The 27,268-nt window shown below is 38.9% G+C and overlaps 1 protein-coding gene and 1 non-coding gene across 7 annotated transcripts in view; one reads left to right on the forward strand and one right to left on the reverse strand.

Annotated features, from left to right (window-relative positions):
• Positions 1-9,931: 9,931 nt before the first annotated feature.
• Positions 9,932-27,268, reverse strand: part of RAD51C (RAD51 paralog C) — a 38,111-nt gene continuing 20,774 nt past the window's right edge. For 2 of the 6 annotated variants that reach the window (XM_036340406.1, XM_036340403.1), the window contains exons 7-10: positions 26,501-26,561; positions 18,413-18,476; positions 17,352-17,475; positions 9,932-10,015 (exon numbers count right to left, since the gene is read on the reverse strand). In XM_036340406.1, the coding sequence (XP_036196299.1) occupies positions 17,359-17,475; positions 18,413-18,476; positions 26,501-26,561 (242 nt within the window). In that variant the 3' untranslated portion in view covers positions 9,932-10,015; positions 17,352-17,358. Of the gene's footprint in view, positions 10,016-15,364; positions 15,393-17,351; positions 17,476-18,412; positions 18,477-20,676; positions 20,816-26,500; positions 26,562-27,268 lie in introns of those variants that run through there. The other 4 variants (XM_036340405.1, XM_036340404.1, XR_004972830.1 and 1 more) reach the window with 4 other exon arrangements.
• Positions 20,982-21,088, forward strand: LOC118672608. The gene has a single exon (XR_004973150.1). It is a non-coding gene; the product is annotated as a U6 spliceosomal RNA (small nuclear RNA).

The following is a 27,268-nucleotide window of genomic DNA, read 5'->3' on the forward strand; positions in this document are numbered from 1 at the left end:
CAGAGAGGGAGGAGAGACAGAAATATCAATGACTAGAGAGACTCATCGATCAGCTGCCTCTTGGGATTGAGCCCACAACTCGGGCATGTGCCCCTGACGGGAATCGAACCTGGGACCCTTTAGTCCACAGGCTGATGCTCCATCCACTAAGCCAAACCATCCAGGGCTCTTTATGCATCTTTGAGGCTTTGTAGTTTATAGGTTTTCATCCCTTTAATCCTTTCAATAATGCCTCAAGGTAGAAGACACTACCATTATGATTCCATTTTATAGATGAAACTGAGCCTTACAGACATTGTGACTTTGCTCAAGGTCATACACAATGGTGCAACAAGGAGTAAATCCAGATCTTTTCATTGCAAAGACATTAGTTTTCCAGCACACCCTTCTTTAGTCTCTGCATAATATACACTATACTTTATTACATAATATGTATTTTTTCCACATTTTGTTAGCTCTTCTTCCTCATCTCCCCAGTCTTTTTTCTTTTAGATTTAAACTGGAACTTTAAATGATTCCAATTTTCTTACCAAATTACTCACAAACCTATTATTTTCAAGCCTTACTGAGTGAGGGTTTGGGAAAGGGAGAGGCTGTGTTATACAGCTGTATAGATGATAACAGCCTTTCTACATACTGCTATGTCCATATAACATATAATTCAGCAAACATATGATTCTTTTTCTACTTTGAAAAATATGTTCACCTCCATATCAAAAAAACATATTCATAAATTATCTGCCCATCCTCTCCATTGTTTCTGGGTTTCAGTTGGATTTAAGGTTTGAAATGCCATTTATAGTCAGTTAAATAGCAGAAAGAGTCTCCCTGCCAACTTTTTTAATATAATACTGTATTCTAAATCTCTGACCTCATACTGTTATTTTAAGATTAAGTGAGTGAGCTCACTAATGTACATTATGGCATCACATAAAATACACACTCTCTCCCAGCTGGAGATTAAATAATACATGGTAAAAGTGTATAGTAAGTAATGCACATGAGTCCTCTATAACTATTTTTGTCTCAAAGGTAAATATAAAGACCCAATAAATAAGTCTGTTTCCAGACAAGTTCAATGTATTTATATGTGATTTGTTTAAAAATATCACCAGTGTACAGCAACTTCTCTATGAGATGCCAAGAAGTCTTTAAACTCACTTGTCTTTATTTTCAATCCACCTGTTCATTTCCATTTCAGAATGTCTAGAAAAGACTGACAAAACATTTTAAGACTGCAAACTTAAATGTCCACAATTTTACATTCCAACAACTATTTAATATCTCAGAATCTGACATAATGACATTGAGTTCAAGAGTACATAGCTTTCAACTGTAGCAATTCATATCAAGCTACACCTTCCTACTTTGTAATGTGGTTGCCTTCGTCATCTAGGTGACATTAATTTATGACTCAGCCCACATATCAAAGGGAAGTGTTATATGTTGGGGAAACATTACTACTAAAAGAAAAAGCCCACACCGCTATATTACAATAAATGAGAGGTGTGTTTGCTTATATTAATAAAGATATTACTTCACAAAAGATCAATCCTAGTGCATCCATTTGACAGAGTAGCTTTGCCAGAAGGTTGCTGACAGCAGTGCTGAGATTTCAGAGCAGCTGTGTAGGATGATTCTGCCTTTGTCAAAGAATCTTTTTAGTCATTATTTTGCATTGCTTTACTTTCTTTTTCAGTTCCTCACTTCTTAAACTTCCCTAATTCCTTTTCTTACTATTAAAACACTGAGCTATGAAAAGCATGTTATCAAAGGTATTTCAATTTTTGAGATATTTTTCTCATAAGAATTGTTCCCTCTCTAAGCCATAGCTCTTTGGAGAAAATGTACAATGTCCTTTTATGGATAATTATGGTAATGATGACGTTTATAAGTTTAAAAGAAATTGTGCTTGATAGTTCTTATCATATGACCCAGCAATTCCTCTCCAAGATATTTATCCACAAGAAGTGAAAATATGTCCACCCAACATACACATACCACAAAAAAACTTGTATGTAATGTTCACAATAGTTTTAATAGCTAATTCATTAATAGCTCAAACTTGGAAATAATCCAGATGTCCATCAATAGGTGAATGGGTAAATAGGTTGTGGCGAATTCATACAATGGAATACTACTTAGCAATAAAAAAATGAACTGTTGCCCTAGCTGGTTTGGCTCAGTGGATAGAGCATTGGCCTGCGGACTGAAGGTCCCAGGTTTGATTCCGGTCAAGGGCACATGCCCAGGTTGCGGGCTCAGTTCCCAGTTGGGAGTATGCAGGAGGCAGCCAATCAATGATCAATGATTATCCCTCTCCCTTCCCCTTCCTCTCTGAAATCAGTAAAAATATATTTTAAAAAAAGAACTATGAAAGAATAAATTTCTGTTTTTTTAAGTCCCCAGGTTGTGGGCTTTTGTGCTGGCAGCCACTGGGGGGTAGGGGGGTGAAGTCACCTCCCTGCACCCCACCTCCAAAAAAAAATAATGAACTGTTGCTCAATGAATAGAGCATTGACCTGCTTGCCGAAGGATCACAGGTCCAATTCCCAGTCAAGGGCACTTACCAGGGTTGCACATTTGATCCCCAACCTGCCGGGAGCCAAGAGACACAGAACTTAGAACACAGAACTTAGAACACAGAACCAAGAGAGACAGAACCTAGGCACAGAACCTACACAGAACGTTCTCTAGAGACAGAAGAACTTCGCTGGAGAGAACATGGCAAAAGTTCCTGGACAGAAACTGGCCTCAGAACCTAGAGACAGAACCTAGCGAGAGAACATGGCAAAAGATCCTGGACTGAACCTGACTACAGAAATTGGCAAGAGAACCCGACTAGAACCTGGTGACTGAACCTGGCTGGAGAACCTGGACAGAACCTGGCTGGAGAACCTAGCAAGAGAACATGGACACAGACCCTGGCAGGAGATCCTAACCAGAACTTCGCTGGAGATCCAGACCAGAACTTGGCTGGAGATCCTGGATGGAGATCCTGGCTAGCCTGCTGATCAACTGAATGCTGCCTTCATGTCATTCCTTCTTCGCCGACTCCGTCCACACCTTTGGGGACCCCTGGACCTGCTGGGGTTGGACCCCGGCATCTGGCGCCCGAACAGGGTTCCCCTAGGTAAGTGCCCCGCACTCGGGACGGATAGGACTCCACCATAGGAAGAGGGTGGATAGTCTTCGCCAACTCCGTCCACACCTTTGGGAACCCCTGGAACAGGATTCCCATAGGTAAGCCCCCCCCCCATTGAGAACCCCCACATTCGGGACGGATAGGACTCCACCAGGGTGCTACATACCCCCCTATAAAGAATAAGTAGGGTAAGAAGGTGGATAGTACAGAACTTAGATTGAGAAGATGTGCGATACTGAATCCAAAGAAAGAAGACTCTGTATTGATTCTTAGATTGAAAAGATGTGCCATACTGAGTCCAAAGAAAGAAGACTCTGTATTGATCTTTAGATTAAGAAGATGTGCCATACTGAGTCTAAAGAAAAAAGACTCCGTATTGATCTTTTAACACATATGCTTGCTAGCAGAGGAGTTAAGGTTACTCCCAGTCAGATGGAACATTTTTATACAAGAAATACGTCCATGCTTTTCTGAGGAAGGAAAGGTGCCAGAAAGGTAAATGTAGAGGCATGGGAGAAGGTAGGCCCAAGGAGCCTTATCCTTAACCCCACTGCAGCCTTTCCACCCTGGGAAAGTGCAGGATTGGCAAGTTCTCCCTGGGGTGATAGATCAGGACTCAGGTAATAGCGGAAAGCGCCAATCCTACTCTTAAAATGGATACAAGAGAGCATTTCAGGTTTTTCTTTTTAATGCCTGCTTTTAAAAAATAAAAAAGGGGGAATTTGCCGGGAGCCGGTCCATGCTTGCTGTTTCAAGGGACCTGGCATATATGGCATACTCTTTTTAATATGTTTGCTCACCTTCTTGGCACTATGTGTTTTAACCAAGGTCTCTGAGAAAGGTTGTTTCCCCAGGTAGGGATTTTCCCCTGAAGTTAGGGAGGGAATAAAACCTCTTAACTAAGTGCCAGGTGGGTAATTAATCACTTTAACTACGAACAATCATGCTTAAGCTACATAATCTTTACTCCCTGGAATGGAGATAAGAAACGCCCTAACCTTTGAAATAGAGATTGATAGGATTGGAATCAACTGGTATAAATACAGATGTAAGAAGACAGCAAGACACAGAACTTAGAACACAGAACTTAGAACTCAGAACTTAGAACACAGAGCTTAGAACACAGAACTTAGAACACAGGACTAAGAAGACATAACCTACACAGAACCTACAGACAGAAGAACTTCGCTGGAGAGAACATGGCAAAAGATCCTGGACTGAACCTGACTACAGAAATTGGCAAGAGAACCTGACTAGAACCTGGTGACTGAACCTGGCTGGAGAACCTGGACAGAACCTGGCAACAGAACCTGGCTGGAGAACCTAGCAAGAGAACATGGACACAGAACCTGGCTGGAGATCCTAAGCAGAACCTCTCTGGAGATCCAGACCAGAACTTGGCTGGAGATCCTGGCTGGAGATCCTGGCTAGGCTGCTGATCAACTGAACGCTGTCTCTGTGTCATTCCTTCTTCGCCGACTCCATCCACACCTTTGGGGACCCCTGGACCTGCTGGGGCAGGACCCCGGCACCAACCCCAGTCAGGGTGCATGCAGAAGGCAACCAATCGATGTGTCTCTCTCCCATCAATATTTCTCTCCCTCCTTCCCTTCTACTCTCTCTAAAAACCAATGGAAAAAATATCCTTGGGTGAGGATTAACAAAATAAAAAATGAACTACTGATAAACACAACAATATGGATGAATCTCAAAAACATGCTGAGTAAACACCAAAAAAACTCCAAGCACAAGAGTTCATACTATATGATTCCTTTTATATGAAATTCTTGTACTGGCAATCACTATAGTGAAAAAAGGATATATATGTTATTACTTTCAATAATAAAGATAAATGTTAAAAAACTATAGTGAAAGAAAGCAGATTAGTGGTTACCTGGGACTGAGCTGGGGTAGAGGGTTCATGGCAAAAGATTAAGAGGGAACTTTGTGGGATTATAATTATTCTATATTTTGACTAGGTGGTTATATAGGTGTATTCATTTGTCAAAAATTATCAAAGTGTACATTTTAGTTAAGAGTATTATATGCAAAGTATACCTCAATAAAGGTGAAAATAATTGATTACCGTTACTCCTTGTCCTTTTTGCTTTCATATCCATTCCTTCTTCCTTGTTCTGTTCTGTATTTGGGGGGACTGACCCTTTCAGATTGTATTCACCATGTTCCTTGACAGCTGACTTTCAGCTGAGATTTGCCCAGTGGGAGACACTGGCAGGGAATTGGAAGTGGGGAGGAAAAAAGAAAAACCAAGATATTTCTTCCCTGTCCCCTATGTCAGTCCTCATTCCTGCTGAATTTCCTTTGTAGCTTTGCTTGCCCTGATCATGTCCACTGGGATTCTAGGTCTTGCCCTTGGCACCAGACCCTGAGCTCTAAAAATATCTTCTTCCATTAGGTTTCTAGCTTCCTAATCTTGCCTGCTATGGACTAAATATTTTTGTTTTCCAAAATGTCATATGTTGAAATACTACCCCCCAAGGTGATGGCATTAGAAGGTGGGACCTTGCCCTAACCTGTTTGGCCTGCAGACTGAAGGGTACCAGGTTCGATTCTGGTCAAGGGCATGTACCTGGGTTACGGGCACATCCCCAATAGGGGGCGTGCAAGAGGCAGCTAAATCGATGTTTCTCATCAATGTTTCTAACTCTGTATCCCTCTCCCTCTCCCTTCCTCTCTGTAAAAAATCAATAAAAAAATATATTTAAAAAAAAAAAAAAGAAGGTGGGACCTTTGGGAGGTGATAAGGTCATGAAGGTGAAACCCTCATGAATGGCATTTAGTACCCTTTAAAAAAGTCCAAGATGCCGAGACTGGTTTGGCTCAGTGGATAGAGCGTTGGCCTGCGGACTGAGGGGTCCCGGGTTCGATTCCGGTCAGGGGCGTGTACCTGGGTTGCGGGCACATCCCCAGTGGGAGGTGTGCAGGAGGCGGCTGATCGATGTTTCTCTCCCATCGATGTTTCTAACTCTCTATCTCTCTCTCCCTTCCTCTCTGTAAAAAATCAATAAAATATATTTAAAAAAAAAAAAAAAGTCCAAGAGATACTCCTCTCCCCTTCTATCATGTGAGGACATAGTAAAAAGATGGCTGTCTGTGAATCAGACACTGAATCAGCCTTGTTTTTGGACCTCCAAGCCCCCAGAACTGTGAGAAATATTTCTGTTATTTATAAGCCACTCTATTTATGGTATTTTTGTTATAGCAGCCCAAACCAACTAAAATACTGACTCACCTTCCCTTTGGCTTTTTACTAGTAGCTCCTCTATCACTTGTGTAACCAGTTCCCTGTTTCCTTAACTGTATTTTGATTGATAGAGTAACAAATGATACTTTAAAGGACTATAAAATGGATTAATACATAAAAGAACTATAAATAGATTAAGCTGACATTAAAGTAAGTTTCGGTCTTCAAAGGTACTACTGGAACATTGGGTTTGCTTGAAATCAGTAGTAAATTATTTCCTAGAATTGCAACGTTATGAATAGGTTGATAGTGCCCAAGTGGAGGGAGAAAAGGATGAATAAGTGGAATGCAGGATTTTTAGGACAGCAGAAACTATTCTGTGTGATATTACAGTGGTGGATATCATTAGATATTCGTCAAAATCCATAGGCTGGCCGAAACCGGTTTGGCTCAGTGGATAGAGCATTGGCCTGCGGACTCAAGGGTCCCGGGTTCGGTTCCGGTCAAGGGCATGTACTTGGGTTGCGGGCACATCCCCGTGGGAGATGTGCAGGAGGCAGCTGATCGATATTTCTTTCTCATCGATGTTTCTAACTCTCTATCTCACTCCCTTCCTCTCTGTAAAAAAATCAATAAAATATATTTTTTTAAAAAATCCATAGGCTGTATAACACAAGGAATGAACCCTAATGTAAACTATATACTTTAATTAATAGTAATATGTCAGTATTGGCTCATCAATTGTAACAAATGACCTAATATAAGATGTTAATAATTTGGGTGGAAGAGAGCATTATATGGGACCTCTGTCCTTTCCACTCTTTTTTTTTTTAATTGACAACTGCTTTAAAAATAAAGTTTATTGCCTGCCCGGTGTGGCTCAATTAGTTGAGCATAGTCCCTTGCACCAAGAGGTCATTGGTTCAATTCCCAGTTAGGGCACATGCCTGTGTTGCAGGCTCATGCAGGAGGCAGTTGATTGATGACTCTCTTTCATCATTGATGTTTCTATCTCTTTCTCCCTGTCCCTTCCTTTCTCTGGAATCAATAAAAACATTTAAAAATAAATAAATAAAATGCTTTATTCATTAATGGTAATAATCTTTTGTTTTTAGCTAGCCTACTTCTTAGAGGAATCAAGATTATTTTCTAACATATTCAGACATGCTTCTGAAGAAAAGGGCATGGAGAAGACATACTCTGAGAAAGCGGGCAGAGGTGGATGGAAATTTCTGATGGAGATACTTTACAAATGGCTAACACGGTATATCCTTCTATAATAAAAGGTTCTTCTAGAATAAATTGACTCTGTTTTTTTAAATCCACTTCAATCTTTTGCTACTAGTTTTCACTTTAAAAAAACAAAAAGTGCTTTATGATGATAAAAAATAATCATTATCACCTAACTTTTAATTGCCTTTATATATTTACTTAGAATAAATACATGCAAGAATTGAGAATGACATGATCATTTTCTACTTTATTTAGCAGACACACATTCCCCACAGTGGAGCATTCATTTAAAAATCCAGCTAATTTTTTAAATGAAAATTAAGCAAGCCACTAAATATGAAAATTCCTCACAAAGGTGTCTTCTATGCCCAGAGTACTGAACACTCTATTCTTCATTGAGTGTGGTGCTGATGGAACTGAGCCACAATGACATTTGTGACTAGAAGGGAAGATGGAAATGATTCCATTAACCTAGTGCTGTAACATATGGTAATCATAGGAGGTAGAAGAGCTGTGTTGGACAAGGTTAAAAGTAAGCCATGCGGTACAGACATTACCAATTACCACACGTGGTAAGCATGCTGACACAATACTATATCTTCTCCAGAAAGGAAATGATTTGGGCATTTGAAGTGTTTTTCTGCCTTATGAAAGAGTGAGCTATAAATGACATTTCTGGCACCAATATTGCCACGTTTTTTCCAGTAATTCTGCTGCAAGTTGAGGACTATTAAGATTTGATGAACCTCCATAATCCTAAAGATCAGTACAATAAACTGCAGTTATTTGCACAAAGGCAGCAAAGCAAAATATCTATGCAAAATAAGTTTAGATCCTTCACATATATTTATTTGCACAGGTAGGATCCCTAGGCCTGGCCTGAGATCAGGGCCGATCTGCCCTGGCTGCCAGCCACCACCACCAGTCGCCCTGTGTGTGTGTGGCAACCCGCAGGGCGATCAGGCTTCGGAGCCACCCGCCGCCGCCACCACGCATCCCCGGTTCCTGGTTCCCCATTAGGCGATTGGAGCCTGCCAGCCGGGGAGAGGGACTGAAAGGTTGACTGGCAGGCCCCAATTGGGGCCTGTGGGATGGGGGCAGCTCCTGCATTGAGCAACTGCCTCCTGGTGGTCAGTGCATATCATAGCCGCCCAGTTGTTCCGCCGCCCGGTCAATTTGCAGATTACACTTTTATCTGTGTGTATATATATATATAGATAGATAGATAGACTAGAGGCCTGATGGCACGAAATTCATGCAAGGCGCTTGGCCCTCGCAGCCCTGGCTTCGTCCAGTAGTCGTCCGGAAGGTCATTTGGCTGTCCGGTCTAATTAGCATATTATGCTTTTATTATTATAGATACCTGGAATAGCTCTGGAAGGTTACACAAGAAACTGATAATGGCCCTAGCCCAGCCGTGGGCAAACTACGGCCCACGGGCCAGATCCGGCCCATTTGAAATGAATAAAACTAAAAAAAAAAAAAAAAGACCGTACCCTTTTATGTAATGATGTTTACTTTGAATTTATATTAGTTCACACAAACACTCCATCCATGCTTTTGTTGCGGCCCTCCGGTCCAGTTTAAGAACCCATTGTAGCCCTCAAGTCAAAAAGTTTGCCCACCCCTGCCCTAGCCGGTTTGGCTCAGTGGATATAGAGTTGGCCTGTGGACTGACGGGTCCTGGGTTTGATTCCAGTCAAGGGCACGTGTCTGGGTTGTGGGATCGGTCCCCAGTAGGGGGTGTGCAGGAGGCATTTGATAGATGATTCTCTCTCAGCATTGATGTTTCTATCTCTCTCCCCCTCTCCCTTCCTCTCTGAAATCAATAAAAAAGTTTATTTTTAAAATATATATATATATACGTATATGTATATATATATACATATACGTATATATATATACATATATATATTTAAAAAGAAAGAAAGGAAGAAAGAAACTGATGATAGTTGCCTTCTAAAAATAAACTGAGTGACTAAGGAACAGGAGGAAAAAAAAGACTTTTCATTACACTTAAAATCCTGTGCAAATATCACATATTAAAAAACAAATTTTTAAAAAGGCCAAAAATACATTTTCTCTTTAAGAACTGGTATACCTCCTTATCATTAGACCAAGTGATTTATATAAATCAATTAAGTTTTTTTCTTTGCCTTGATTCACATTACACCTCAATACAAATTCTCTCTACTTTGTTACTTTGCTTTTACCTTTTATCTGTGTGAATTTTTTAATTTTGAAAATAGAACATAATCTCTTTAAGTTCTCAACCATTTCTGAGAGAATCCAACTTTTATATTCTCATAAAATAGGCTACACATAAAATTACTATCAGAATAATATGTTTAAAAAACTCACATCTTATTACACATGAGAGTCAAATGCATAGTTGAAGCACAATAAAGGCTTATGTCAATGGTGAATTAAATCTGAAAACAGATAAAAGAATATATTGCAGTAAAAAATACATGAAATTTTGTCAACATATTTTAGGTCAAAATCAGTTCTGAGGGTACAAACTGTTCTGTAAATCTTAACAGTAATAGTAAATTTAGGTACTAATGTTAACTAAAAATACATATTATGAACAGCTAGTCTCTCTTCTGTAACTAATTTTCTTAAGCAATAGAACATTTCAACATCATGTCTCAAAACTGAAATGTAATGTATTGAAATAGAAACCCTAGTATTGATTTTAAAAATTAATAAGGGAAAGGCATGAAAAAATAAAGATGCCAAAATTGACACGGCTTATTAATGTCTCAGCTGAAATCAGAATGCAGGTCTTCTGACACTGGTCCTACGTTCTTTCTACCCCTTTATACTCTACTAGAGGCCCGGAGCATGAAATTCGTGCATGGGTATGGTCCCTAGGCTTGACAGGTGATCGAAGCGCGAGCATCTGGTTTGGAAGGGCAGGTCCCAGCTGACCTCTGGGCCCTGGGCAGCACCTGGGCCCCCGGGTCCCCATGCGCACCCCCTCTGCCTGAGTCACGGTGCTCAAGTACCCATGCAGAGATGCGGTAAGTGCAGCCGTGCCACACAGAAGCTGGTGGGCAGCGTGCTCTCTCCTGACCAGCCTCACAGACTGGATCCTGCGTGAACCCATGGAAAGTCCGACCAGCCTCTGCAGTACCAGCGACTGCAGCCCAGCTCACCAGGAAGAGGCCGCACAGGGGTGAGGTGGGCTCCTTGCGGGCATCCGGCACCTGAGTGCCCACTGCCAGTGCCACATTGCCAACACCCGCCGTGTTCCGCGCTGCCCCCTGGTGGTCAGCACACATCATAGCAAGCGGTTGAACTCCTTGCGTCCAAGTCAAACTCCCAGTCGAACAACCACCCGAGGGGACAATTTGCATATTAGGCTTTTATTATATAGGATTTTATCCCTAGTAAATAGCTGTAAATATTTTAGTGAGAACTATTATCTAGAAAAATAAGATATAGTGACTAGAAAGAAATAAAAATAGGTGATCTAAGAATGAAAATAAATCTATTAGGGTTAAAATTTAAACTAGTAGCAACAGCTTGAAAATATTGCAAAGACCAATCAACTGTCCCAAACTTGATAAGCAGTAAAAGTCAGTAAGAAGTTCAGAAACGGACGAAACCGGTTTGGCTCAGTGGATAGAGCGTCGGCCTGCAGACTGAAAGGTCCCAGGTTCGATTCCGGTCAAGGGCATGTACCTGGGTTGCGGGCATATCCCCAGTAGGAGATGTGCAGGAGGCAGCTGATCGATGTTTCTCTCTCATCGATGTTTCTAACTCTCTATCTCTCTCCCTTTCTCTCTGTAAAAAATCAATAAAATATATTAAAAAAAAAAAAGTTCAGAAACCAAAAGTGTAATTCATATAAATTTATAAACCATTTAAACTCTATTAGAGCCCTAACCGGTTTGGCTCAGCGGATAGAGCATAGGCCTGCGGACTCAGGGGTCCCAGGTTCAAGGGCATGTACCTTGGTTGCGGGCACATCCCCAGTAGGGGGCGTGCAAGAGGTAGCTGATCGATGTTTCTAACTCTCTATCCCTCTCCCCTCCTCTCTGTAAAAAATCAATAAAATATATTTTAAAAATAAAAAATAAGCCGAAACCGGTTTGGCTCAGTGGATAGAGCGTCGGCTTGCGGACTGAAAGGTCCCAGGTTCGATTCCGGTCAAGGGCGTGTACCTGTGTTGCGGGCACATCCCCAGTGGGAGATGTGCAGGAGGCAGCTGATCGATGTTTCTCTCTCATCGATGTTTCTAACTCTCTATCTCTCTCCCTTCCTCTCTGTAAAAAATCAATAAAAAATATATTAAAAAATAAAAAAAAATAAAAAATAAAAAAATAAACTCTATTAGAAACAACACAAATGTCCATCAACAGATGAATGAATAAATAAAATGTGGTATATACATAGAATGAGTTACTCTTCAGCCATAACAAGGATTGAAATTCTTACACATGCTATAAAATAGAGGAATCTTGAAAACATTCGGCTAAATGAAATAAGCAGCGCTAAGGATGTCCGACTGCAGCTTAGGCCTGCTCCCCACTGGCAAGTGGACATCCCCTGAGGGCTCCCGGGCTGCCAGAGGAATGTCTGACTGCCAGCTTAGGCCTGATCCCCCGGGGAGCAGGCCTAAGCCAGCAAGTGGACATCCCCCGAGGGGTCCCAGACTGCAAGAGAGCACAGCCGGGGCTGAGGGACCCCACCAAGTGCACAAATTTTTGTGCACTGGGCCTCTAGTTAAGTAATAATACCCCATTCTCCTTCCAATTCCCAGTAATCTCTAATCCACTTCTGTTTCTATGAAAATGCCTATTGTATATATTTCATATAAGTGGAATCATACAGAGAAGCATTGAACAGACTGTCAAACGACAGCAGGAAGGCTGGGGAGGGTTGGGGGGTCGGGGGGAAGTAAGAGATCAACTGAAGGACTTGTATGCATGCATATAAGCATAACCAATGGACGCAAGACACTGGGAGGAGGGTGAGGGCATGTGCCAGGTGGTAGGGGAGGCTGGGGAAAGGTCAATTGGGGGAAAAAAAGGAAACATATATACTACTATTTGTAATACTTTATTTTTTTTTTTTTTTTTTTATTGCTTAAAGTATTACAAAGGGTATTACATATGTGTCCATTTTATCCCCCCGCCCTAGACAGTCCCCTAGCCTCCCCTATCCCCCCATGTCTTATGTCCACTGGTTATGCTTCTAACTATTTGTAATACTTTAACCAATTAAAAAAAAAAGGAGATAAACAAGTAGAACAGATTGATTTTTTGGAGAACCAAGATGGCGGCTTAGGTTAACGCCGGAGTTTGCTGCTTTGAACAACTACTTCAAAAGTGAAACCAAAAAACGGAAGGGACATCACCCAGAACCACAGGAACGCTGGCTGAGTGGAAGTCCTACAACTAGGAGGAAAGAGAAACGCATACGGACACTCAGAGGAGGCGCAGTGCTGAAGTCAAATTCTGAGGTGCGGAGTGCGCGGAGCGGGCTGGCGGTGGAGGGCGCGGTTGGCGTTTTCAATCGGGAGGGAGTCGCAGACTCTGAGCTCCAGATACGGGCGAGTCTTTAGGGACCCAGACTCAAACGGGAGAAGCGGGACTGTCTGGCTTTGGTCAGAGCGAGTGCAGCTTTCTCTCCGAGGTTTGCAGCGGGTGCTGGGACTCAGAGAGGCAGAGCCCCTGGGGACAGGACTGAGAGCCGCCATAACTGCTCTCTCTGGCCCACCCTGTTGATCCTGTGCGACCCACCCTGCCCAAGCCCTGCATAGAGGCATTTGCCGGATAGCCTCAGGCAAACGCCAGATTAGCACCTCCCTAGAGGACAGAAGTTCTCTCACTGCAGACACAGCTGATTCTCATAGCCACTTGGCCTGGAGGTCAAACCCTCCCTGGTATTAGCTACCACAATCAAGGCTTAACTACAAGACTGCGCACAAAGACCACTGGGGGGTGCACCAAGGAAGCATAACAAAATGCGGAGACAAAGAAACAGGACAAAACTGTCAATGGAAGATATAGAGTTCAGAACCACACTTTTAAGGTCTCTCAAGAACTGTTTAGAAGCCGCCGATAAACTTAATGAGATCTACAAGAAAACTAATGAGACCCTCGATGTTATATTGGGGAACCAACTAGAAATTAAGCATACACGGACTGAAATAACGAATATTATACAGACTCCCGACAGCAGACCAGAGGAGCGCAAGAATCAAGTCAATGATTTGAAATGCGAGGAAGCAAAAAACACCCAACCGGAGGGGCGGAATGAAAAAAGAATCCAAAAATGCGAGGATAGTGTAAGGAGCCTCTGGGACAGCTTCAAGCGTACCAACATCAGAATTATAGGGGTGCCAGAAGATGAGAGAGACCAAGATATTGAAAACCTATTTGAAGAAATAATGACAGAAAACTTCCCCCACCTGGTGAAAGAAATGGACTTACAGGTCCAAGAAGCGCGGAGAACCCCAAACAAAAGGAATCCAAAGAAGACCACACCAAGACACATCATAATTAAAATGCCAAGAGCAAAAGATAAAGAGAGAATCTTAAAAACAGCAAGAGAAAGAAACTCAGTTACCTACAAGGGAATACCCATACGACTGTCAGCTGATTTCTCAACAGAAACTTTGCAGGCCAGAAGGGAGTGGCAAGAAATATTCAAAGTGATGAATACCAAGAACCTACAACCAAGATTACTTTATCCAGCAAAGCTATCATTCAGAATTGAAGGTCAGATAAAGAGCTTCACAGATAAGGAAAAGCTAAAGGAGTTCATCACCACCAAACCAGGATTATATGAAATGCTGAAAGGTATCCTTTAAGAAGAGGAAGAGGAAGAAAAAGGTAAAGATACAAATTATGAACAACAAATATGCATCTATCAACAAGTGAATCTAAGAATCAAGTGAATAAATAATCTGATGAGCAGAATGAACTGTTGATTATAATAGAATCAGGGACATAGAAAGGGAATGGACTGACTATTCCTGTGGGGGAAAGGGGTGTGGGAGATGCGGGAAGAGACTGGACAAAAATCGTGCACCTATGGATGAGGACAGTGGGTGGGGAATGAGGGCGGAGGGTGGGGCGGGAACTGGGAGGAGGGGAGTTATGGGGGGGAAAAAAAAGAGGAACAAATGTAATAATCTGAACAATAAAGATTTAATTAAAATAAAAAAAAAAAAAGAAAAAAAAAAACAAGTAGAACAAATTGATGTTTTCTCTTTCTCCTCTCTTGCTCTAAGATAAATTTTTTAAAAGTTCTTAAACAATAAAAAAGATGAAGAAGCCAGAACCGGTTTGGCTCAGTGGATAGAGCATCGGCCTGCGGACTCAAGGGTCCCGGGTTCGATTCCGGTCAAGGGCATGTACCTTGGTTGCGGGCACATCCCCAGTGGGAAATGTGCAGGAGGTGGCTGATCGATGTTTCTCTCTCATCGATGTTTCTAACTCTCTATCTCTCTCCTTTCCTCTCTGTAAAAAATCAATAAAAAATATATTTAAAAAACAAAAAAAAACAAAAAAAAAACAAGTAGAACAAATTGATGTTTTCTCTTTCTCCTCTCTTGCTCTAAGATAAATTTTTTAAAAGTTCTTAAACAATAAAAAAGATGAAGAAGCCAGAACCGGTTTGGCTCAGTGGATAGAGTGTCGGCCTGCGAACTCAAGGGTCCCGGGTTCGATTCCGGTCAAGGGCATGTACCTTGGTTGCGGGCACATCCCCAGTGGGGAGTGTGCAGGAGGCAGCTGATCGGTGTTTCTCTCTCATCGATGTTTCTAACTTTCTATCCCTCTCCCTTCCTCTCTGTAGAAAATCAATAAAAAACATATTAAAAAAAAAAAAAAAGATGAAGAAAAATCTCTCTCCATGAACCATTCACCAAGGAAAGGCCTTATAAGAACACAATGAAAAAGCAAGGAGGGAAGGGAGCTCTCACCAGAACCAGACCGTGTTGGCACACTCATTTTGAACTTGTAGCTTCTAATATTGTGAGAAAATTCTGTTGTTTTAATTCTATGCTATTTTATTATTGCAACCCAAGCAGACTAAAATTTAAGTGTATATTATATTTTTAACTGGAAAAATAAATATATTTTTAGCATAGCAACCAGAAGAGTTGCAAACAAATACACTGGGCTTTGTCTATATTCAGAGTCTTATAGGTCTTTAAAGTTCTTTTTTTTTTTTAAATATATTTTTATTGATTTCAGAGAGGAATGGAGAGGGAGATAGAAATATCAACGATGAGAGAGAATCATTGATCTGCTGCCTCCTGCATGCCCCCTACTGGAAATCAAGCCTGCAACCCGGGCATGTGCCTTGACCAGGAATCGAACCATGACCTCTTGGTTCATAGGTAGATGCTCAGCCACTGAGCCACACTGGCCAGGCACTAAAGTTCTTTGTAATGCTTTATAAAGTGAAATACTATTGTATATGATGCCTGGTAACACTGCTATTCACTACTCACAACATCCCCAACCCTAGATTTGATGATTAGAGCAAAATGAATATAAAATGATGGGTAATTTTTTATAATGACTGCACTAATTATAATAAAAATATACGCTTTAAACCTAACAAATAAGAGTTACAATCAGTTGTCCTACATTCATCATTTCAAATTAGTGTTATATAATTGGAATAACCATATGCATGATTTCCCTGGGAGAATCCTAGTTTATGTCCACTGCCCTCAAATAATTGTCAACAGCACCCAGTTTCACTCTCAAAAAGTCCTGGCAAACTATGGTTATTCTAAGTATATAGTCAATTACATAGTAATCATATATTTAATATTTTATAAATTTAGTGTTCAGTCTGGGACAGGAAATACCAACTGTCACTAAAATCTGGAAAATACAGTTGTCACAGTATATAATAATAAATTATTTAAATAATTTTATTCCATGTGGAATCAAAGTAAATTTTGTGAGTGAACTGAGAATAAAAAGAATCAGATGCTAAAACATTTTTAGATGATTTTTAAACCATTCGTTCCAAATTTTTAACTTTGAATAATTTTAAAGTAGTTAAAATTATTAACTATTAATAAGTTTAAAGTAGTTAAAATTATTAACTATTAATAAGTTTAAAGTAGTTAAAATTATTCAAAGGAAAATGTAAATACACCTAGAATTCAAGAATATAGAAATAATTAACTGTGAGCTTACTGACTTGACTATTCTGAAAGATGTATGTTCCAGACAATTTCTAAATGGAATAACAGTTCCAAAGTCTTTCCTTTAACATTATAAAATAAATTAAAAATAAACAAATGGCTTAGATTTTAGGATTGAGGCAACTAAAATCAGATTGGTCATCTAAAATGTGTACCCTACCCATAAAACAATATAATGATATGTTGACTCAGCATGCTGGGTTTATAATAATAAAAAAAGGTTCATTTTAAGAATTATCAAAGCTATACTTAAAGAGGAGAGCACAAAAGGAATATTTACAAAAATTTTATTTCCCTAGGATTTTCTAGACAATTAGAAAAGAACAAAAAAAATACAGCCTGACTGGCTACATGAGATCAGCTTTCCACATCTGCAAAATATAATACCTATATCATTCCTACTGATGGTTACTAAAAATGAAAACAAGACACGCTGCTTCAGAAAAACTTTCAGAGAATCATATTCATTTAAGAATATTTATATTTCGTTTGATATATTCCTGATTCATTTATGCCACAGTGTGTGTTTATATGTTAAAGAAATATGTCTGATACATATATACACCCATATACACACATACTTTGAGACTAGTATTTGGATTCCTGTTCTTCCCCTGATTCTCGTGATCGTTTCCGGGAATTCAATGAACCTTCTGTTTGCAATGAGCATGCAGTAGCAACAACAGCATCTCTAAATCCCTGAGTCTGTAAGATGAAAAAAATATAAGTATGCTTTAAGAACATCTAAAATAATGATTGGTCTTTTAAATATTTTAAGTAATTGATAAGAGTGTTACTTTATTCTTGGGATTGAAGTTATCAACCACTGTGAATGAAGAGGATAAACCTCACGGATAGATGTCCAAGCCAGGGTTGTACTAGAGTATTTTATATCTAAAGTATTTTATATTTATTTATTTATACATACACATACACACAGAAATAACATTGCATTAGAGAAATGTTCTCTAAAAGACAACCCTAAAAAACTTTGTGGTGACACTATTGAAGAGGTGAAAGAAAGCAGCATGTAAAAATTACTTAGGTGTTTTACAAACTTATTTTCACAATACTCTAAAATAGAGTTTTCCAATTAGAGTACTTTAAATGCACCCAGGCAATGCAAAGGCTAAGTGGATAACTCAGTTTCAGAATCTCTATTTCTGTTTTTGTCCTTAAAATATGAGATGCCAAGAATATTTTTGGCTCAAAACTATTGATAAATATGCATAGTTCAATAAAAACTGTGTTTTATGATGTACAATTGCAAGAAAATTAGCATTTTAAAGTAGGACATATTTGGTGACTATGACAGATCTATAATATCTATAAACCCAAATTAGAAAGGTTGGTACTTTTTCTTTCATGAAAATTTTTAACAACTTTCACTTTAAAAATATTTAATATCCTGCCCACAGGTGTGGCTCAGTGCTTGAGCACTGACCTATGAACCAGGAGGAGGTCATGGTTCAAATCCCAGTCAGGCACATGCCCAAGTTGCAGGCTCAGTCCCCAGTGGGGGGACATGCAGGAGGCAGTGGATTGGTGATTCTCTTTCATCACTGATGTTTCTATCTCTTTCTCCCTCTCCCTTCCTCTCTGAAATCAATAAAAACATATTTTAAAGTATAATAATACTGACTGTGATTTGAAACGGTACTGTAGATTCCTTCTGGCTTGGTGATTTGTACAATGTTGCCAACCTGCTTAGAGGGGAAAAAAAAATACACAAACACATAATCTTAATTAGTTCAGGTGACTGATTTGATCATTTAAATTTATAATTTTTTAAAATATAATTTTATTATTTTGTTCTCTAAGGATACAGAAAGGAAAGAAATATCAGAAGTACTCCCTTCAAACAATAACTATATGTATGCATGTACTAGTAATAATTATTACAGATATTAACAATTACTTATATTGTTCATATAAATAAAATTTTAAAGCAATCTAAAAGTCCAGTGACTGATTCAAATAAACCAGCAACTTTCACCCTAATAGGATAGCTCAAGTGGTCAGCAGGGGTCCTCAAACTTTTTAAACAGGGGGCCAGTTCACTGTCGCTCAGACAGTTGGAGGGCCGGACTATAGTTTAAAAAAAAACTATGAACAAATTCCTATGCACACTGCACATATCTTATTTTGAAGTAAAAAAACAAAACGGGAACAAATACAATATTTGTATTTGCATGTGGCCTGCGGGTCGTAGTTTGAGGACCCCTGGGTTAGAGTATCATCCCAATATGCTAAGGTTGTAGGTTCTATCCCCCCATCAGGGCACATACAAGCAGCAACCAAAATGAATGCATAAATAAGTGGAACAACAAATCAATGTTCCTCTGTCTCCCTCCCTCTCTCTGATAAAAAGGTAATAAATCAATAACTAAAAATGAAAAAAAAACCACACAAACCAGCAATTTTCAAAGTGTGCTGCAAAAAAATTTTAAATATGTAATACTTGACCAGCTTTGTTGCGCTGACCTCTTTCCTTTATTGTCAAATAAGAAATCACAACAACTAACACAATAGCCTTCCAGTGTGAATAAATCAAAATTATACCTATTTTTTTAGTCAGACTGGCAAAAAATGTATTTTTTGGTGTGCCGCAGAATTTTAGTACTTCGTTTGTGTGTGCCATGACCTGAAAAAGGCTGAAAATCGCCCTAACCGGTTTGGCTCAGTGGATAGAGCGTTAGCCTGCGGACTCAAGGGTCCCAGGTTCGATTCCAGTCAAGGGCATGTCCCTTGGTTGCAGGCACATCCCCAGTGGGGAGTGTGCAGGAGGCAGCTGATCGATGTTTCTAGCTCTCTATTCCTCTCTGTAAAAAAATCAATGAAATATATTTTAAAAAATAAAAAATAAAATAAATAAAAAAGGCTGAAAATCACTGAAATAAACTACTTTATACATGACAAGATACTATTGATGCTTAAGAAAACATAGTGGAAGAAACATTTAATGAAAAGGAAAATTTTAATATTACATTAAGTAAAAGTTATGCTGTATGATCCTGCATTTATGAGTATGTATACACACATATATAAAAAACTAGAAGACTACAATTAAAAGTTATTAAATAAAGGTTTGTTTAAGTTTTTCAAACTTTCTGCAATAATTTTTTTTATGTGTATTACAGAAGTATTAAGACAATTTCTTGGGATATACATAAGAAACACACACTCATATTATACTAATACTAGAGGCCCAGTGCATGAATCCAGTGGGGTCCCTTGGCCTGGCCTGCAGGGATCAGATTGAAACTGGCTCTCCGACATTCCCATAAGGGTTCCCAGATTGCAAGAGGGCAGTTCTCGGGTGACGCACCCTGGAATCAGGCTCCCTCCTCTCTGGTTTCGAGTGCATCACCCGAGAACCGCAGCTGCCAAGTCATCGCAGCTCGGCAGCTTCTGTGTTGAGCGTCTGACCCCTGGAGGTCAGTGTGTGTCATAGCTACCGGTCAGAGCGTCTGCCCCTGGTGGTCATTGTGTGTCATAGCTACTGGCCAGACAGTCGAATGGTCGCTTAAGCTTTTATATATATAGATAAATAAGCTAGGAAGACACATTCTTTCAAAAGGATTATATCCAGAAAAATCACTGTCATGAAAGAACAAGATCTATTTAGGTAGGATTTTATTATGTACTGTACAAAGTAAGTAACATAAAATTGAAAGCTGAAAATAGTTGAAAAATAAAATTCTAAGCTCTTTGGGATGTTCAAATACTATAACAGCAACAAATATAAGCAAAAACTTTTAAAATTAATTTAAAACTGATATAACTTATTCATAATAGCCAAAAGGTAGAAGTAATCCAAATGTTTCATAGATGAGTGGATTTAAAAAAGGTGGTATATACATATAATGGAATATTAATCAGTCTTAGAAACATATTGACACATACTAGAGTTAACTTTGAAGACATTGTGCTAAATGAAATAAAGCTGGTCACAATAGGACAAATTTTGTATGATTCCACTTATTTGAGGTGCCTGGAGTAGGCAAATTCATAGAGAGAGGAGTAGAATAGTGGTTGCCAGAGCCTGGTGGGAAGGGAGAATGGAGAATTAGTGTTTAATGGGTACAAAGTTTCAGTATAGGAAGATGAAAAAGTTCTGGAGATGGATGCTGGTGATGATTATACAATAATGTGAATATACTTCACGCCACTGAACTGTACACTTAACTGGTTAAAATGTTAAGTTTTCAGTGCTCGCTTCGGCAGCACATATACTAAAATTGGAATGATACAGAGAAGATTAGCATGGCCCCTGCGCAAGAATGACACGCAAATTCGTGAAGCGTTCCATATTTTTTAAAAAAAGAAAAAAAAAAAAAAATGTTAAGTTTTCAGTTATGTATACTTTACACACATTTTAAAAACTGATATAACTGCACTAACTTAGAGAAAAATCATAGACTCTCAGAGTTAAAAGGATCATTTATTTACATATAACAACGTTTACTTGTTTTCAAAAAATCTGTTACTCTCTTAATTTTGAAATTGCCCCTCTAATAAGGCACAATTCAAAAGAGAGGCAATCAGAGACCATGGTCCATTAGCTTAATGTTTTAAGTTTGTACTTCCAGGATGAAAACAGCAGAATCCAAAATGTCATTTATTCTATAATTGAAACTGTATGCATAAATAAAATAACTGCTAAGTAATACGTAATATAAGAATAGCTCTGAGAAGGAAGTGAAATTATAAATTTGTACAATGCTTTTAGAGTCGCTATTCCATATTAATGCAAAATATAACAGAAAAATAGAAGCATGGTATATTTCAACCCACCTTATTAAAAAATTCTCTTTTTGGCCCTAACCGGTTTGGCTCAGCGGATAGAGCATCGGCCTGCGGACTCAAGGGTCCCGGGTTCGATTCCGGTCAAGGGCATGTACCTTGGTTGCGGGCACATCCCCAGTGGGGAGTGTGCAGGAGGCAGCTGATCGATGTTTCTCTCTCATCGATGTTTCTAACTCTCTATCCCTCTCCCTTCCTCTCTGTAAAAAAATCAATAAAATAGTTTTTTAAAAAAAAATTCTCTTTTTGACTCAATATAACAAAAATTAGCTAACCTTCTGAAAAATGAGTATCTAATACCATATCCAAAAAAGTACCTAGTTCATCTGATTTTTCTGAGAAAATCATTAAGAAGGAAATAAGCTTTTTAAAATACATATGTTTTTAGAGAGGAAGGGAGAAGTATAGAGAAGTAGAAACATCAATGAGAGAGAAACATCATTGAGCGGCTGCCTCCTGCATGCCCCCCACTAGAGATCAAGCCCGAAACCTGGGCATATGCCCTGACCAAGAATGGAACTGGTAAATTCTTGGTTCATGGGTCGATGCTCAACCACTGAGCCACACCAGTCACACTAACAAGTAAATAAGCTTTTAAGAAGCATGTATGTGTTTATTAAAAATCCTGCCAAAACCGGTTTGGCTCAGTGGATAGAGCGTTGGCCTGCGGACTGAAAGGTCCCAGGTTCGATTCCGGTCAAGGGCATGTACCTGGGTTGCGGGCACATCCCCAGTAGGAGATGTGCAGGAGGCAGCTGATTGATGTTTCTCTTTCATCTATGTTTCTAACTCTCTATCTCTCTCCCTTCCTCTCTGTAAAAAAATCAGTAAAATATATTTTTAAAATCCTAAAGTTGCCTGGCTGGTGTGGCTCAGAGGTTGAGCGTTGGCCTATGAACCAGGAGGTCACAATTCAATTCTCGGTCAGAGCACATGCCTCAGTTTCAGGTTCAATCCCTAGCGGGCATGCAGGAGGCAGCCAATCAATGATTCTCATCATTGATGTTTCTATCTTTCTCCCTCTCCCTTCCTCTCTGAAATCAATAAAAATATGTTTTAATCAATAAATAAAAATAAGTAATAAAAAAAGAATCCTAAAGTCAAATGGGCCTTAGTATTCAGGTTAAAAACCTTCCTCCAATTTCTAAGTAAAATATAAAATTTTATATTTTATGTCTGCATCTCAACAGATCTTTTAAACAACAAACTAAACCAAAGAATCATTTGGCTCATGGCCCCAGCTGAGATGAAGCTTAACATATGGCTAAACTACATAGTCTGGGTCAGGAAGAAACAAGACAGAAGCCCAATTTGTGCTCTAAAGCACGTATGAAACACTATGTGGGGTGTTGCTATATTACTCCACTCTACCACCAGATCTTCTTGGCAAAGAGTGGTATAATTTTGAACAATCTCAGTTTCATATTATCATGAATATATAAATTGAAGGAAAACATGCACAATATGCAGGATAGAGACCAAAGTAATCTTTTTAGAATGATATTCCATTACTAAAATGTTTCAGTATTTTTATTAGAATATAATTCCATTATTAGTCAAAAGATAAAAATCAGGTGTTCCTGGTGAAGGGTGGGGACTGAGTCATAAGATGGGATACTTAAATTCAATTCTCAATATATATTTGGCTAGTCAAGGTTTTTTAGTTTTCTGCTCAAACTCGAAGTGTTCATTTTCATAACTGTTTTCCTCCAGTGTGAATTCTATCCTCTCAAGGTAAACTAAAATTTAAAGCACATACAAGATGTCATGCAACTTAATGACTTAAAGATAGCTGGTGTCAAACCATGAAGAACGAAACTATTGCCCTAGCTGGTTTGGTTTAGTGGATAGTGTTGGCCTGCAGACTGAAGGGTCCCAGATTCAATTCAGGTCAGAGGCACATGCCCGAGTTTTGGGCTCGATCCCCAGTAGGGGGTGTGCAGGAGGCAGCTAATCAATGATTCTCTCTCATCATTGATGTTTCTATCTCTCTCTCTCCCTCTCCCTTCCTCTCTGAAATCAATAAAAAAAAAAATTTTTTAAATAGAACAAGACTATTTTAATTCTATTAAGTAAGGTCAACTTCTTCTAGTTATAATAAAGTATGAACGTTACTTATTATATATCCACAGCGTCTGGAAAAAACAGTTTGAAGAAAAAGAATTTTACCTGAAAAGGTGGATAAGAGCTTCAGATTTGCTGGCAATTAACACAGTACTAGAATTACATTTTAGAAACAGTAGTTATAGGAGAAGAATGGACTCTAGGATCGTCTGCTAAAAAATGTGGATACTACTATCTATTACACAGTTATCTGGAAAATAAAATGAAATTTTATACACACAGTGCTTAGCATAATAAAGGAGAGTTAATAAATATTCAATGAATTTACTAGTCAATCTTCTGGGCCTTGGTCTTCTCACTGTTAAAAATATAGATTCTTCAGAGTTATTGAAGGAATATATAAAATGTTATACATAAAGTGCCAGTCAAATACCTCGCATAAGAAAGCACTCACTAAAATGATAAAATGGGATTTGGGAAATTTTTATAGAAAAGATTTTCCCTAAATCTATCTATCTAATGTCAGTGCTCTACATTATTCTCTAATTTCTTGGAAAGGATTAGTAAAAAGCTGAAGTCATAAAATGGTTAACTCTTAAAAATTAAGTATGATTGCCCTGGCTGGTGTGCCTCAGTTGGTTGAGCATCACCCCATGCACCAAAAGGGATTTGGTTCTGATGAGGGTATATGTCCAGGTCGTAGGTTCAATCCCTGGTCAGGGTGCGTTGGAGGAAACCAATTGATGTTTCTCTCTCTCCCTCTTCCTTCCTCTCTGAAAATCAATAAAAACATTTTTTTTAAAGTAAGCATGATTTTTTTTTATCTCATGGGTACCTAATCAATGCTAACTTACAGTTAGATAACGGCAAACTTCTCCTTCTGATGAATGTATAAAAACATGAAACATCTTGCACTACTCCTATTATTTTTCTTCTCTCCCCCTCCCCCTGCCCTCTCTTTCTTTTTTGTTAATCCTCACCTGAGGATATTTTTCCATTGATTTTTACAGAGAGTGGAAGGGAAGGAGAGAGAGAGAAACATCGATGTGAGACAGATATACCAACTGGTTGGTTGCCTCCTGCATGTGCCCTGAGCATGGCTGAGGATCAAACCTGCAACCAAGGTTCATGCCCTTGACTGGAATCAAACCCAGAACCCTTCAGTCCGTGGGCTGATGCTATATCCACTGAGCCAAACTGGCTAGGGCAATTTTTCTCATTTTTTTTGATGTGTTCTACTAGTGAGTATTTAATAAAAGTGGAAGATTACTATTGTACACTAGCTCAAGGGAAATTCCTAACAATATTAGTGGATGCACTTTGCAAAACACCCCAATCTGGGAAAGTATAAGCAGTATGTTCTAAAGACTCATCTGGAGAAATTGCCAAACCTTTACAATAGTGTTTGTTACTGAGAAAAAAAATTCCTGTTGTGAATTCAGTTGGAGGATGGGAGTCAATTGTACAGCACTTTGTATAATTGCGGGGGAGAAGAGTCACCTGAGATCTGAAAGTGCCATCTTTAAAAGAGATACAAACTGCATGAGTTAGTTGTAAAAGATGTATGTAAGGGTGATTGGTTCTACTATGAGCTCAGAGTCAGTAAAACCTAACTTGGTGAGGCAAGAACAAAGAAATGCAGCCCTGGCTGGTGTGGCTCAATTGGTTGGAGCATCATTCGGTGAATACGGGAGATAACAGATCAATGTTCCTCTCTCACTTTGGTGCCTCTCTCTCTCTCTTTCTCTCCCTCCCTCATTCTTCTCTCTCTTTCTAAAATCAATAAAAACGCCCTAGCCGGTTTGGCTCAGTGAATAGAGCGTCAGCCTGTGGACTGAAGGGTCCTGGGTTCGATTCCAGTCAAGGACACATGCCCAGGTTGTGGGCTCGATCCCTAGTGGGGGCATGCAGGAGGCAGCCAATCAACGATTCTCTCTCATCATTGATGTTTCTATCTCTCTCCCTCTCCCTTCCTCTCTGAAATCAATAAAAATATATTTAAAAAAATAAAATCAATAAAAACATTTTCTAAAAGAACAAAGAAATGTAAATAAAGAAATAGACAATACCACTGACCAGACCCAATATGTATTTAAGTAATCCTTTTTTCTATCTTTGCCCACAAGCTGTCTCAATTTTCCCCTTTCATTAGAGCATTTCAAAACCAAGTTCTCTAGGTTATGACAATTAATCTCAAAGCAGAGAGTCTAGCATAAATCTGACATTTCTAGAAGTGCAGAATAAAAGATTCTGCAGCTTTCAATTGCCTATTTTTAAAGAAAATAAAAGCTGGTTTGTTCACTTGCTCAGCAGCTTTAAAAACAAATACAAAGGTTTCATGCTGTCATAGTTTTATTTTAAAGAACAATACCAGTAAAAGTCAGGTAAGTAATTAAATAACAAAAGCAAGGTAGGAAAATACAGAAGTAAACACAATTTTATACAAGAAATATATTAAGCAATAACTAAGAAAAGCCATCCTATTTTCCACATAAATTAGTCCCAAAGCTAACATTTTGTCCCTATTGTATTCTTTCAATCCCTTCCATGAACACAGAGTCCCCACCCCCTTATGCATGGCTAATGGTACTTGATTTCTAAGACCTTTAGAAGGTAGCATTCTTTGGCCCACTATTCATTTCAGGTGCAGCCCATCATTAAAAATCCCAAAGCATTTCTTATGTAGCTAAACATGCAGATAAAAACATGTTTCTGTTTGCTCTAGGTGATTAAGGACAAGGTAACAAAAGCTTTAGTTCATGGGGTACTGTAGATTTCATCCATTGGACTAGCTCTAAGAGACTGGTGTTTAGTATAGTTAACCCAATATTTAGATTAATTAACTTGTTTCTACACTGACCTTTGCTTTTGATCCCAATGAAAGATCAGCCGTATTGTAGCAGCATGTCCCCAACTTTCCCCTGAGGGAAGAAGAACACAATAACTGTATATTGCCTAGGTTATAAGTCTCTCAGAATGCATCTGACTAAATACATTTTTACTTTGCTTGATTTAACATGAGAGTATACTTGATTTCAAATAAAACTGGTATGTCGATAACATCCTGAGATTCATGGATGTTTACATACCTAATAAAATATTGCAGATCAATATCTTCTATTTACTTTTAGAAAATTTTATAGTTTGAATTAACGTATTTGTCAATCTTCCATATATTAAGACCAATGTATTTCTAACCACCAGAAAAAAAGCAAAAACTCTGAGATACTATTCTTAAAGATTTTAGGATAAATAAACTTAAAGCATTATATTCTAACAAGACCATGATTGAGGTTAAAAACAAAATAAATCTATTCACTATAGTGTAATTTGTATTTGAATGGATTCACCCTTACTCCTGCCTAAGACTGTGTGCTTTCTGAAGGCAAGAATCACCATATAAATATTCTATGTTCAGTACCTGACACAACAGTTTCTATATAGTAGATGCTAAATTAATGTCTGTTAACTGAAAGGATGAGTCAAGATCTAAGGGCACAGTGCTCTGTGCTAAGATTTTTCAGTGAATAAGACACATACAGTCTCTGCTGTCATGAAGTTTACCGTACTCAATAAGCATCAAATTAAAGAAGTAGAGAAAATGTGTTTAACTGAAAATGTTTATCGG

This window comes from Myotis myotis, unplaced genomic scaffold (genome assembly GCF_014108235.1).
Source record: "Myotis myotis isolate mMyoMyo1 unplaced genomic scaffold, mMyoMyo1.p scaffold_m19_p_17, whole genome shotgun sequence".
Taxonomy (NCBI): Eukaryota; Metazoa; Chordata; class Mammalia; order Chiroptera; family Vespertilionidae; genus Myotis; species Myotis myotis.